Raw genomic sequence first — 14,930 nt, 5'->3', positions numbered from 1 at the left:
CTGACGTGATCATCAGGATCAGTCAATCCATTGAACTTTCCGACAGTTGGAGGTAACTTTTCTCGTGAAAGCGGCGCGAGTGCGATTTTCGGGATGAACTTGGAATGTTCCGCAGCTTCCGTTGGTCTGTATGCCAGGCGGAAATCTCTCTCAGCTTCTTCTGTGTACCCGATGTGCTGTCTCGGCTTGAAGTACTCGTGGTATTTCGGCAAGCGGTTAAAGACTGACGAACCCTCGTCACCTACCCAAGTTGGATCGTTCGGGTATGTCTCTTCCCATTCGTTGTTCATGTTGCGCGGCGTGAGCCGGCTGTGAACAGGGCCTCGCTGAAGGGTTGACGGATAGTCGTAATAACTATCTGTTTCCCCTCTTGTGTCGCGCGTGTCGTGTATGCTCAAACGTCTGGTAGGGGGAGGCCTGTTTATTCTGCCTTGGAGATTGGGCGGTGGGGGCATCTGGCGCGCCCCTTGACTTGGGGGAGTCACCAAGGACGGTTCTGCCTTCAAAACTGCTTGCTGCGCAATCAGCGACTGGTACGCTGCATTGATAGTGGCGATGTTCTTGGCATACCATGAGGCCGGAGTCTCGCCTTCTGGTAGCCCTAGTAATGCCGAAACATTCTGCGGCGGTGTTGGGTTCGACGGCCCTTCTCCATTGTTTCCTGGGGTGACCGTCTGAGTGATGCGGGTGATACTCTCGCGCGGCCCCCAGTATTGGTTACTTCGACTTCACCAATTTCTTCGATTTGGGCTTGGAAGTTTTGGATTCCCTCACCCAACGCCGCGTTAGAGTTGGCTCCGAAGCCGAACTCTGGAATGATTCCTTGACCAGCCATGATCGAAGGAAGAAAAAATGTCAAAGGCTCAAATAAAAGAAGATGAGGATGGTTATAGAAAAAACCGGTGGGCGCCAATGAAGAAACACTAAACTAATTAAGGGAACTAATCAGTTTGGTTTATGTTTCTACCATAATGGTTAATCTTCTTATGAATATTTGAGCTCCGACTTGAGGTTCAATCCTGCAAAACAAAACACCGTTACTCGTTAAGAGGGGAATGTGGGGGTTTCCCTCTTAACCGGGCTCCGGCATGAGAATAAGCAACTGCTTTTGGAGGATAATCAAGTGTTAAGAGTGAGAGTAGAGGGAATCGAATGTTTAACCTGTGGAATGAGGTCTCTATTTATAGCCGGAGAGGTGTAAGAGGATATGGGCTGATGGGCCTTGGGCCGGAAATGGACAACACAACGGATGTGCTCTTTGTCTCACTAGTGTCGACCGTTTAGTGGCTTCTAGAAGTTCTTCGGTGATGGCGCACCTTGATTGGAGCCACGTGTCGTTGTTGTCGGCCCTGCTGCTCTTCTGCCATCAGCAGACAAGTGGAGATCGTGGGACAGATGTCTCCGTCCCCTGATTGGTGCCACGTAGGCGTCCTTACGTACTTCTCGTCAGACGATCGTGGCGCACGATTGACCAGAGCCTGCTGGACGCTCATTGGCTCTTTTCACTGCCACTTGTACCTTGTGTACCACTGGAGGTAGCCTTGCGCTGCCTTCCTATGCGGTTCTTGTTGAGCATCTAACTAACCCGCGCGGGTTAGTATGCCCATGTGCTCTTTTAGTATGCTAAGTGTTGATATTAGAACTTCTTGTGGGCGAGACCTCGCGCGACGTATAGCAGAAAGTGGTGTATCTCGCGCGAGACTCTTGGTAGGAAGTTTATTAAGATAAGGAGTATGGTCCCACGCGCAACCTTGGTGGAGGTTTGCGCGGCTTTTTGGGACCATACCCCTTCAGATACCACACTAAGTGATTACGTGATTACGTAAAAACAAAAACATTAAATACATAATATTTCATATGGAATACCTCATATTTCAGATCTAATCACGTATAAAGGATAAATTATATACAAAACATTAGGCAAATCAACCTATAATAACCACATAATAACTTGTATTAGAGATTTAATCACGTAAAAGCATTGACAATCAAGTTCTTATTATTGAATGTGTAATCAAGTAATTGATTTATATTGAATGTGTAATCATGTAATAGTTTATGTTAAATGTCTAATCATGTAATGGATATTCAAAATCACGTAGTCATGTGTTGGGTATTCAAAATTACATAATGAACTAATATGTATTCAAAATCATGTAAAAAAAATAAGAAAACTTAGCAATAAGCTGCTTGAATTAAAGAGGATAAAATAATCGTTAATACAATGTAATTTCTTTTTTTAAATATTAACGTATAGTTGTTTGAAAATCAAGGGAAAGTTGTTTCAATTGAAAAATGACTAAATTACCCTAACGCCAATGACACTTGTCATCCTCTCCCTTTGAGTCTTGTAGAGGGTCTAACCTCTTTATTTTATTGCTAAAATATCTGGTAACCAACCTAGAGGTGTACAAAAAAAAACTGGTTTTAGAACCGAAACCGGAAAAAAAACCGAAACTGGTTTTTTTTTAACCGGTTTTTTTTATAACCGGTTTTTTTTAACCGCCGGTTTTTATACCGGTTACTATTCTTGATTTCAAAAACCGGTTATTAACCGAACCGGTTATTAAAAAACCGGTAAAAACAGGTTTTTTTGGGAAAAACCGGTTAAAAACCGGTCCCAACCGGTTATACCGGTTATTGTTTTGGACCTCAAAAACCGGTTAGTAACCGGAACCGGTTATAAAAAAAAACCGGTTTTTATTTTGGGTGAAAAAAACCGGTTTTTTTTTTAACCGGTTTTTTAAAAACCGATTAACCGATTTGTACACCTCTAAACCAACCCAGCCTATAGACCCGGTAAGTTCAAATCTTGCCAAAACACTATAAGTGGTTTCATTTTCGTTTCAATTAGACCCACCCCACTAACCTCATCCACTTATTATGTTAACTTGTGAAAAGACAAAACTACCCGTGACAGAACTAACAAAGTCCATGATCTCTTCACAGACCAAGACACCGTTCAACGCCGGTGAACGCAACTCGGATGACCCCCAACTCCGGCTACAATAATCTTCTCAATAAATCAGTATCCAACTTCATCTACAATCGCATCTATAATCTGAATAACCACAAGATCGAAGGGGTTGTCATGAAGCAGGGTAGTTGGTATGGAACCTCAACGTAGTCGGCCCAGAAGACCGCTGCCCCATTTGCACAACCGACCTTCCTCATCAGACTCGGACAATTTCATAACTTTATTTTGGGCATTGTGATGTGATCCCATGAAGGGGCTTAAAGCCGATGTAAACTAATTTGTGGATAGACGTTAATACGAATTGCATAAATCACCTAAATGCTTACAAGCTTTTTTTTGTTACAGAGGATTATTTCGTACTTTATAAACCCAACTGATTTCATATGGAGAGCACAGAATGACAGGAGCATCAACGGTTAAACAAAATGATTTAGACTGAATTTTAGTCTGATTAATTAAAACAAAATGCAGTCTTGATCAGTTTCGACAGCGACAATTGCACTTGCACACAGGTGGAGAAGAAAGATGTGTTACTGGAAGAAAGAAGCAAAAAGGTGTGGATACTGGGTTGTACTAGTCCGAAAGAATGACGATATCTATATATAGGCTAAATTACGATCGATGAAGAGAACAAATACGATCGTTCAACTTTTTAATCGCTAATTAATATAAAAAACAATTGCAGCAACAAAAAATGAAGAAAAGTTTGATCATTTGGTTTTTTGAGGTCCATAAATAGTCTCACTTGTCATAGAACAGCACAGCTTCACGTTTCTTCATGCCTTAACCATCCCTAACGTCTTCTCTGTTATCAAATGCACAAAATAAATTGTATAAGTAAACCCAGAATAGCTATTATTCCAGAAACATACGAGTCGAGCCTTAAAGAAGAACAATATAGGATTGTTCAAATTCAAAACATTTAAAATTTCATCCAAGTCTTTACACAAAATGAATATATACTGTAATAAATATGAAAATAATATTTAGTATATATGAAATTATCCCTCTGAACAAAGCATGGCTTAACACAGGGCCGTCTCCGAAAATCACAAAAAAAATATATATATATATATATTGGCCTTGTGCGAGATAAAAAAATTTGGCCCTATTCAATCTCCATTTAATATAAACTCATCAATCACTAAAATTTGTGAATGTAATTTAAATAGTTATTTTTAGCTAAGTTTAGGAAATAATTTATTAACTAAAGTGAAAGATGCAGTTGGCAAAATTAAGCATTAAATGCCACTAACAAAAAAACAAAAAATAAGCTAAAATAAAGAATTTGGAGACGTCGGGATTAGAACCAGCGTCTCCTTGTTGTTTAAGCAAGGTGGTAACCAGTAGTATAAGGGCTCATTATGTTATCTTCCGATTCAGTGCATATATATTCTATCTTATACAGTGTAAATTTTATACAAAATTAAAAAGATTTGGGCCCTCGGAGGGTTTGGGCCTTGTGCCGTCGCCCACCCCGCCCTGGCTTAACACATACACTATTTTCCCTTTAAAGATAAAATGACTATAAGAAGTGCACTCGAAAGGGAGCTTCTTGTGAACAAAAATGGGATAGTGAAATTCAAAGTTTGTTTACCTTGCGCCTCTTGAACTTCCTTTCTCCACCTTCTAAATCCATGAAAGATGAATTTTGCCCATCAACACCATCCTCCATAGGTAAGGATTTGATATCCTCGCTAAAACCATCAGCTAAACCAGACAGCCTGCATACAAAATCACTTTAGAAAAAAAAAATCACATAAAAGACGAATAGAAAATAGAATCTGACCCATTTCTTGGTTTGATCATGTTTTTGTGCTGCTTTTTTTCCATTCTTGTAAGAGGCGCTCGGGTGAAAAGCTCCTCTTCTCTCCTTGCACGTTCTTCCATTTTTGCTCTATATCTGGTCACGTCTCTATCTTCGGTTCCAATAACCTCCCTCACCTATTTCATGCCATCAAATCAATTGTAATTTTCTTTTGAAGGAACCGCGAATACAAATAAGAGAAACCTAACCTCTTCAGGCCTTCCCTCGAGATCATTCATTAAATCTCTAGTATACTCGTTCTGCAGAGCTTGCCGGAACGCTTGTTTCTCTTTCCTTGACACATTTCTCTCCTGTTTTGAAGTCTTACTTTCATCCATTGATGCAGGGGCAATCTTTGGGGGTCGATACTTGCCATCATTATCCTATAATTCAAATTCAAATTCAAATCAAATAATAATGAGGCCCGCTTTTCAGATAACATCAAATGACATACATGAGCAACCATAACCGTATGCCAAAAAAAAACCACCAAACATGTTATCCTAAATGAAATGAGATGTCCATTTTATACTAACTATTTATATATAGAGTAAATTACTTTTTGAGTCCTTGTGTTTTAGTGATTTTAACTATATGGGTCCAAAATCAAAATGTTTAACGCCCTGAGCCCCTGAACGCTTTATTATAACCTTTTGAGTCCTACTGAGTCGAATCCTTTAACCTTTTGAGTCTAATTTTTTTTTAACAAAACTGGACTCAAAATGTTATAGAATGAACAAAATTGGACTCAAAACGTTATAAAATGAGCGGTTAGGGACTCAGGGCGTTAAACTTTTTGATTTTGGACTCAAGTGGTTAAAACCACTAAAATACAGGGACTCAAAAAGTAATTTACTCTTATATGTAATCAAACCAACCCGACCCCACCGTTGCAACCCGTACCAAATGGCCCATTACCCAACTTTGTTAACAAGAATGCCTTTGTCTGGACCCATTACCAACCCCATTTAAATAAAACAACTCACATCAGGGGCAACTTTGTCAATAAGCATTTCTGGGTTCGGACGAAGCTTCAAAGCATCATCTCGCTCATGAGGCTTCTTGTCATCTGAGCCCACACCATCCACTGAATTCCCAGTTAGCCTCGTTAGTTTCTGTATTTGGTATTGCAACTTCTTATCGATGGGGCGTATCTGCACATGATAGCCGAAACAGTTAACCAAATTATACAACTCAAGCAGTTTTCAAAATCTGAGATGAATAATTACTAAAGAATGACCTTCTCCAAAAACAATCGTGTCTCCAAAAGGCTGTGAACAAGAGGATGCCCCTGAATAGGAAGCCCGTTCGCCTTGCGAAGCAAGTAATATACGAGTGACTGACAGTAACTCAAAAGGAGCAAATGTTTAGCCTCAAGGTAGCTGATCCCATCTGATGTTGGATAAAGACCTGATTTTACCTGATCATAAAATGTTTATCTGTTTGGTTTATATCTATTTGATGCAATCAAGTAAACACAGGTTTGATCATAAAGCGCACTAATTTTAACGTTATTTTACTAATTTCATGAAAATAACGTTAAAAGAGGGGGATGGTTAATCATGCATCATGTTGTGGCGTTGATAGCCGAAAGACAAGGGGGGACATGCACTAATTGACAGTGGTCTCAATTGCTGAGTGTTATGTGCCTTATGTCCAAGGCTTGATGCAAAACTACTATCAAGCCGAGGGTCTCACCGGAAGCAGCCTCTCTATCTGTCTACATCTTACGCTCCTCAGACACTACCTTAGACCACCCGTAAGGGGCGTGGTATTTTCAAAAAAAAAAAAAAAAAAAAAACCCACAAAAAACGCCCGATTCTGCCCAAGCACCGCCCCCTGGGCGTGTTTCAGCTTTTTTTGGTTTTGGCGTGTTTTGAATCACGCGGTTGGGGCGAGAGTTTGACCAATGACCTTCCATCTTCCTATTTTTTATCCAACAAGACTTTTTGATGGTTTTTTGTTTTATTTAATTATATTACATCTCATTTAAAATAAGCCCCACGTCCCCACTACACCCATTTTGTAAAAACGCCCAAATATGCCCCATTGGCTGCCACATGACGCAAAACGCCCTAGGGTGGGGCATTATTCACCCCAATGACTACGCATGGTCTTAGCTTTGCTATTGGTGGGATTTACTGAGTATGATGATGATGATGAAGTAAAACAGAGGTTTGAATAGTTTGGAACCTTTGAAGTTAACAGTTGAACTTTAGCTCTGAGATCATCAACGCCACCTTTTATGTCTTTTAATGCAGTAACTAGTTGAGGAGCTTCTCTGAAAGCAAAACAAGATGACAATAACAAACAATTACAACATATGTTGTATTAGTATACAAAGAGAAAAGAAAGAAACATGAATGGAGTAACTAGATATCATAAAACAGACCTTTCAATTTTGTTATTATTTGTTTCTTCCATACCATCTGCAGCCATCTGAAAGTTTCAAAACTGCAAAGTCTACATAAATTAGACAATTGATAATTATGAGCATTCGGAGAAAGAAGTGAATTCGAAAATCGATGAAGACGAATGATGATTTTGATTGAATAGATCTCTAGGTTGAAGAATTTGGAAAGGGTTACCTCTGGTTTGTGCTTTGACGACCGACTGGGGTTTGAAGAGGTGGTGGCACGATTAGGGTTTTGGGGTTTTACTTTAGATTGTAAATATTTGCTGTGTTCTCGGGTTACTAACAAGGTGTTTGGGTATGAGTTTAGAAAATAAAATTATAAGTATTTTGGGTCGAACTTCAACTAAAATCCAATAAATTAAAAAAGTGTTTCACATTAATAATATGGTTTTTATTTTGATCTTTCAAAATGAATAAATCTGTTTTTCAAAAGCCACAAAAATCTGTCTCTTTAAAATAACAATCAAACATGAAAACTTACCTTATCATTTTTTTGATCATTTTACTTTTTCAACCATAAAATCCAAACAATTTTTCTAAAAACCACTTTTAAAAAAAAGTCATATTTCAACAAACATTTTTTACAAAAAAAAAAAGAAAAAAAAAACACTTTTGAAATTAAATAATCAAATCCCAAACACTAGGGCTGCAGACGAACCAAACGTTCGGTGAACAGTTCATGAACTGTTTGGCGGGAAGTTCGTTTGTTTATCAAACAAACGAACGCGAACAAGAAATTTCATTCGTTTAGTTAAATGAACAAACATGAACATAGGTGGTGTTCGTTTGTTTATGTTCGTGAACGTTCGGTAACATGTCCGTTTGTGTTCGATAGTTCATTAGTGTTTTTAGTTTTTATATCTATTTAAATACTTCAAAATTCCAACAAATTAAATATCTAATAAGTGTCAGTGTATTATATATTATGTTCATGATCGATTGTTTGTGCTTGTTTGTTTGTTTCCATTTGTATTTATGAACATTAGTTTGTGCTCATTTGTGTTCGTCAATGTCCGTTTTTGTCCGTTGTCTAAAATTAACAAACAAACAAAAACGAACACAAACAAGTTCATTTCCTTAACAAACGAACACAAACATAAAATCTCGTTCGATAAGTGAACAATTAAAAGGTTCAATTCATGTTCGATAGAAAGTGTTAGTTGTAGGCTTGTTTCAACAACATTCCGGTTTGTTACAATAAAATGGCGATGATCTTGGTACTCATCCATAATCGAAGACCAAACGGATCGTTTTGCTATAACTACCTTTTTTTCTCTCAGGTATCAACAGAGAATTTCATTTGCAGATTTTAACCCTTCTGGTATTCTTCACATTTCAATATCATTGTAATCAACTTTTTCAGTAATTTGAAGTCTGATTACTTTACATATCTTTAATAGCTTGATTATTTATTTCTCATTTTTACTTTGTTGAAACATGTCCAACTTAAGGCCAACTGACTAAAATTCAATCACCCCATGAAAGGCAATGTGATTGTTGAAAGCAAATTAGGAATAAAAACACGAGAAGTGAAATGATTACTGGTGAACCAAAAGATACATTACCATGCGACTGAAAACACCAAAACATGTTTCAACCCAGAATACTTAACCACAAACCAAACAAGATCTCAATAACTGAAACTCAAGCCAAACAACAAGGGAATTAGTTCGCTTGTGTTAATATTGAATTAATCCAACTCACAAAGTTGAGAGAAACAGAAAAAAAAAAAAAAAAAGATAAGTGGTTATAATTTTGTCGAATTTTTTTTTCCATAGATTTGATTGACACACATAGTTCAAATAAAAATATCTGCTAAAAGTGATTTATAAGAGTTGGCTAAAATCATTAACAAAACTTGTATAACAAATCCCATGAATCAACTTTATACACCCTTAATTTCCCATAATCTACTTGCAGAAGAAGATGAAGCAATCAAACGTTACCACCACCAAAAACCTTCCACGGCATGGAGTTGCCAAGATCAAATGGACCCAACGACTCATTCTGTACTCCATATTTCGAAGAAAAAAAAAAGACAACGTTAGCTGTTTTATCTTTATTTTTTAGAGAATAGCAAAAAGAAATGCAGAAGAACCATCTAAACACGTATTGAAATTACAGGTGTGAACTAGCATAGTCGCTTGTGAGCTAGCTACTTGACAACGACTCGCTAAAATATTGAATCGAACCTAGTTGCAGCAAGCTCAAGCCAAGTTCTAGCCAAAATTAAAGCTCGTTTGATAAACAAGACCAAGCTTCACATACCAAGCTCGTTTGGGCTCCAAGCCTAAACGAACCTTATAACAAATTTAATTAAACATATATTACATAATAACCATTATTATACATATAACTATATTAAAATAACTACATAGCATATAGTTTTAATTAAATATGAAAAAAAAAAATATTACATAATTACTGATATATATATGATAAAATAACTAAATAATATATATTATGTTAAGATAAAACCACTCCTAACAATCATAAAAATACATATAAAAAGTATAAAAGAACCCTAAATATAAAGATATATATATATATATATATATATATATAAAGATTGTTTATTGGGATTTCTAAAAATTCTGTAATTAGTTAGAGTTCGGATATCCCAACCCTATATATACATATATGATATATATATAATTTAATTTTATATTTTATAATTAGAAAATAATAAAGAGCCGAACTTGAGCTTGAAAACTTTCTCACGAACTCTAGCTATGCTGGTTGACACCACAGTTGAAATAGTATTCGAGTAGAGTTTGACCAGTTGATGCAGACAAGACTAATGAAAAGTCAATATATAATGAAATAATACCCACCCAGGTTATCCCTCTTAATCCAAGACTTCTGCTGTCTTCACCAAATTGTTGAGGTCCACAAGCATTTTCAGCCTGCTGCTGCAGATAAAGATTAACAATTTCTTAGGGACTTCCAACTATAGAAGAATCCCATGTGTAAAAATGAATCTAACCTCTGGAAGATGAGGAAATCTGAATGGGTTTGAAGTCGAATCTTGAGTAGATCTTGCAGTAACACGAATGTTTTTGGTGGATGAAGAGAACTTCCTGAAGGCAAATGCATGACATGTCTCTTCAGCATCCAATATAGAAGAGCAATTGGTTTTTACGTGTGAAGAGACCATGGCATCAAGTGAATCAGAAATAAATCCCCCATCAGATTTGTTGTTATTAATCTTGGCCTGCAAAGATGCTTCTGATAGAAGTCCACCAATGCTTAAAACGGTTAAATTATCATCCCATGTAACCGGAGCTGGAATTGCTGCTTGATGATTAAGTTTTCCCTGTAACGATGCCTCAGAAAGCAAGCCTCCAATGCTTATGTCAGTGGATGGCTTTGACCAATCTTGACTTTGACCAGTCTTGACTTCAGTATCATTGTTTCCCTCTAACGTAAAAAGTCCCCCCATTGTCAAATCGGTCATGTTATCATCCATTAACCGTGACGATTCCTGGCTTTGACCAATCTTGACTTCAGTATCCTATTAAAAACAACATACGTTTCATTGGTAATGTTACACATGTAAATCTCAGAGCATTAAAGTTTGTGTTAGAGTGAAAAATGTGATGAAAATTATATACATTTACCAGAGGCGCAGTCACAGCTACTTGAGCTGTTGCATCTACACAGTTCCTATCTTCTGAGATCGATTTGTGTATGCCATCAGATTTTATGCAATTATGCACATCAGTTGTTGCAGAAACTCTTTCAGGCTGGTGATCAGAGAACCACCCGTAACTAAAAAACAAAACATTAACTTTATACTTTTATATATATAAAGTATAAACACACACACACTCAGTAACAGACACGACAATTTTGGCTTTAAATAGATACAAATATATAATTATTTGATTCAGAGTTTTTGGTCAACCATTTTGCTTGGTTGGTTTGTGCCAGGCAACATATCACACGGTTCAAATGAGCTAAAACTAACAATATTATTTTACGGTCGTGTGGGGTTGACCCACTAGCACTATTTTTTCCTTCCTTAACCTACAAATTTAATCGTTTAAATATATTTTGTAAAAATATAATGATGAAATTAGATGACTGAATGCTTATACTATCACACAGTTAGCTATTTTGCTCAATGACCCATTTTGACATTTCCCCCAACCCATTTTGAATAGCAATATAAAAAGAAATAAGCTCAAACCTTAAGCGAAATATAGCAGGACTTTGTACAGCCATATAAACATCTCCTGCACTAATACTGGAGTCTTTTGACGTCCATCTTCTGCTCATAGGTGAATGTCTAAGGTGCGTATCATAAGGCAAAAGCATTGGCTCTCCTACAGCTATGTGGGAGCCACCCCATTTTGTATGGATGTGTTTGATGACAGAAGATATCTTCTTCCTAGCTTTGAGTGTGAGTTCGAGGAATGGATTAAGACCATCCTATAGGAAAGTATATACATTAACATAAATATAATATAATTAGTTACTAATAGTAATAATAATTAATAACTCAGATCCATCACACAAAAGCATTGATGAGAATAAACCAAAACACTTTCTGTCGAAAAAATAAAGATATGTAGTGCGTCAAATATGATTACAACAACCATGTTATTTTAAATAGTCTATTTTGGATAAAACTTTTTAAAACGTTTTACGCATTAAAAATGTGCTTCATGCGACTTTCAACGGGTTTGGCTATTTTTTATTTTTCAAGCAATTTCTTTTGTTTTTATCTGTTTGGCTTGTAAAAGATAAAAGCATAGCTCGAATAAGCCGGCTCATAGATAAATGGGTTGAAACTGCCACCTCTACTTGGCTTCATAAACTCACCTTCTCTAATCCAATTCTAGTAACTTCATCAACTGGAAAAAGCTGCAGCTTTATCTTTGTCAAGGGATCAACTTCTTTTTTAGTTCCTATACACCCTTCACTAACTGAAAGCTGCCTATTGACAACTTCTGTAGCACTAACAGACAAAACACCTGCAATGGTTCCCATGGAAGATTAGAGTCGCATGAATGAAGTAAATGCTTATGCAAACATGTACCATTTGTGAAAGCTAAAAAATAATGTTAATCAGTTAACTTAATTGGTCAAACTAAAGAATACATGCATGCCCATAGTATCAATAAAAACTAACAAAGTAAAGTGAAAAAGAAAAACTAGAACAATCTAAGATTACTAATTTAGCTTTTGATGCAATATAGAAGTCATGGAGATAGAGATGATAAAATGCAATATCAGATCAAAGCGGAACAAGTCATGTGGGTTGACCTGCAAACACTTTTAACTATTTTTAGAACATTTGATAAGAAACGATTTAACCATAAGTCCATAACTACAAAAGCAACATCAATACAATTATAATCTAAAACTTTGAATAAAACGCTTTACGATGTTGCATGCCTTAAAATAAGTTTGGATGACTTTCAACCCATTTGACCAGAATTTTGTGTTTCACCTGTTTGAGATGAGACGGAAAAAAAAAAAACTTAAACCATTCACAAGTAAATGGGTCAAAATTGTCACCTCTACAATAGTTTTAAGTGTGATGTCATTAATTAACTTGTAAGGACAAATTTGACCATAAAATCAACTTTCTTTGATCTTATACAGAAGTTGAACATAAGATACCTAACCTGATGCTTTTCGTGCGGACCTTTTTTGTGCGGTTGTGCCCTTTTTCACTTTACTTGTTGCTACAATGTTCCTGCCAGGTGGTGGAGCTATATTTTCCTTTCTGTGCACGTTTGCTTTCATGGCAACTCTGCTTGCAGTAAATAAAATTAGACGTGGGTCAATACATCTTCTCAATACCTAAGCTTTATTGCCAGCACAAAAAGCTTATAATCATAATTTTACCAGTTAGATTACTACAAAATTAAGAGGACACCAAAAAAATACACATCATCTGAAGAGAAAAAAAAAAGGCTATGGCAGCAAAACAGGCCTACAAGCAAATCAACAAACTTGGTAAAGTCAGTAAATGATAGTATGATATATGACCTTATAAATGTTCACATGCTGAAAAACACTAATAAAATCAAATAACAAAAGGTAAAATATAAAAGTGCATAGACCTACTATACTCATTAATCAAGATGAAATTTGAAGGTAGTTCGGATGCAGGGGCGCAGCTTTCAAGGGGCCGGGGTGCCCGACCCCCCGAACTTTTCGCTCAGTAGTGTTACGTATGTACGTTTCGTATAGAATTTTTTAGGTATATACGTTTTCGACCCCCCGGTTTTATAAAAAAAATTACTTATATAGAATTTTTAGGTCCTGTGACTTCCGACCCCCCCGGTGGAAATTTTCAAGCTTTGCCACTGTGCGGATGTACTATTACATAAAAGACTGATAAAAAGTCACAATATGTAAGTAACATCTTCAATAACCAGGAATTCCAAACAATGGCGTCCTTGAACATTATAATGTGGTGCGTGTATTTATTGATTGTCCAAACTTTCATCCCAAGCTAAGCAGTTAATATCGGTGATATATCAGTCTCGAATATCGGTCAAAATATCGGTACCGATAATATCGGCGATATTGACCGATATAACTGATATATCACTTAATTATTAGTGTTAAATTGCTATATATATAAATTCTGCATTATATTAAAATTACCGATATCTCACCGAGATCACCTATATCTCAAATATCGGTCCTGGACCGATATCCGATATTTTACCGCATTAACTACATAGATCCCACCCCTACTATTTGCGACAATACACCTTAGTGTACAAACTCTTTGATGCACATCTAACATATCCAATTTTTTACATGGTGATAAGTCATACAACAACAGATGAGACTTTCTACAAATTCATAGAGATGTCATCTTCTTTGTTTGTATAATCATGAAATCAGTGATTTCAATATGGCTAAGATGAACAGAAACATAATAGCGAAATTAGGGTTTCGTAAATGATATCGACAAACATACGTATTAATAATAGGTTTAGAATGTATAGATCCAATCCGCAACCACACTCAATTCGTAATTACTCAAAACTTCGCAGTGAAATAAAACCCTAACAACAATAATCATTATAAGCAACAAAGTATGTAATTCGTCATCAGATCGAATGAATTGAAGTATGAATCGAGAAAGTAAATCACCAAATACTTGAATTGGATTGCGAAATTAAACAAGAAAGTAGTAATTGAAGTAACTATAAGGATGAATTAACAAATCGGAACCCTAGAAAAAAGGGGATGAAATTGACGCACCTCATAGGAATGGGATGGGAGAATGGACGGCGTTTGTGAACCGAAATTGTTTGAAAAGAGGGAGATGGTGGGGAGTGGCGGGAGGTCAAACTTTATTTAACTCCTAATTTTCGATTAATAGACAAAGTTGAAAATAGGGGGGGGGGGGGGGGGGGGGGAGGATTATTGCACGATCCTCTCAACCGCTGGAGTGATCTTACTCCACAAGCTAGCTTAGCCCCGTAGCTGCCTGACGGTTACTACCCAACCAAAAACGAAAGTCTGAAGGGTGTGCCTGCTAGGATTCGAACCCGGATCCTCTGAAAAAAGGTGAGTGAGGCTAACCACTGGGACACTCCTAAGTGGTTAAGTTGAAAATAGTAACTCTTTACAATCAAATCAATAAATGTGTAAACGATGGATGTTATTTGTCAACTAATAAGAGGAGCTTGGTTTGCGAAATGATTTAAAATTGGAATTAAAATTTGTAAAAGAATTAGAATTTGAAGGAACTG

At 36.6% G+C, this 14,930-nt stretch overlaps 2 protein-coding genes across 9 annotated transcripts; both read right to left on the bottom strand.

The window, feature by feature from the left end:
• Positions 1-3,522: 3,522 nt before the first annotated feature.
• On the bottom strand, positions 3,523-7,514 carry LOC110878241 (neuroguidin). 3 transcript variants are annotated; one of them, XM_022126514.2, is made up of 9 exons: positions 7,373-7,514; positions 7,177-7,238; positions 6,978-7,065; positions 6,025-6,204; positions 5,771-5,938; positions 4,994-5,167; positions 4,767-4,921; positions 4,575-4,701; positions 3,523-3,782 (listed from the first exon to the last, which is right to left on the bottom strand). In XM_022126514.2, the coding sequence occupies exons 2-9, from the start codon at positions 7,221-7,223 to the stop codon at positions 3,771-3,773; spliced, it is 951 nt and encodes a 316-aa protein (XP_021982206.1). In that variant the 5' UTR covers positions 7,224-7,238; positions 7,373-7,514; the 3' UTR covers positions 3,523-3,770. The 3 variants fall into 3 exon arrangements, with proteins under 3 accessions (XP_021982206.1, XP_021982208.1, XP_021982207.1); XM_022126516.2 differs by having other exon boundaries at positions 7,177-7,223; positions 7,373-7,511; XM_022126515.2 differs by having other exon boundaries at positions 7,177-7,247; positions 7,373-7,473.
• A 1,430-nt stretch (positions 7,515-8,944) lies between these two features.
• On the bottom strand, positions 8,945-14,551 carry LOC110878240 (TSL-kinase interacting protein 1). Of its 6 annotated transcripts, XM_022126513.2 has the most exons (9): positions 14,437-14,515; positions 13,060-13,147; positions 12,837-12,964; positions 12,028-12,179; positions 11,393-11,634; positions 10,815-10,971; positions 10,187-10,714; positions 10,035-10,112; positions 8,980-9,207 (listed from the first exon to the last, which is right to left on the bottom strand). In XM_022126513.2, exons 3-9 carry the CDS (start codon positions 12,955-12,957, stop codon positions 9,136-9,138), a joined length of 1,350 nt encoding a protein of 449 aa, XP_021982205.1. In that variant the 5' UTR covers positions 12,958-12,964; positions 13,060-13,147; positions 14,437-14,515; the 3' UTR covers positions 8,980-9,135. The 6 variants fall into 6 exon arrangements, with proteins under 6 accessions (XP_021982201.1, XP_021982204.1, XP_021982203.1 ...); XM_022126509.2 differs by lacking the exon at positions 13,060-13,147 and having other exon boundaries at positions 8,945-9,207; positions 14,437-14,551; XM_022126512.2 differs by lacking the exon at positions 13,060-13,147 and having other exon boundaries at positions 8,945-9,207; positions 10,035-10,106; positions 14,437-14,551.
• Between the last annotated feature and the right edge of the window lie 379 nt (positions 14,552-14,930).

The sequence above is a fragment of the Helianthus annuus genome, chromosome 9, assembly GCF_002127325.2.
Source record: "Helianthus annuus cultivar XRQ/B chromosome 9, HanXRQr2.0-SUNRISE, whole genome shotgun sequence".
Taxonomy (NCBI): Eukaryota; Viridiplantae; Streptophyta; class Magnoliopsida; order Asterales; family Asteraceae; genus Helianthus; species Helianthus annuus.
The sequence above is the reverse complement of the archived record's forward strand: the minus strand, read 5'-3'. Positions and strand labels throughout refer to the sequence as shown.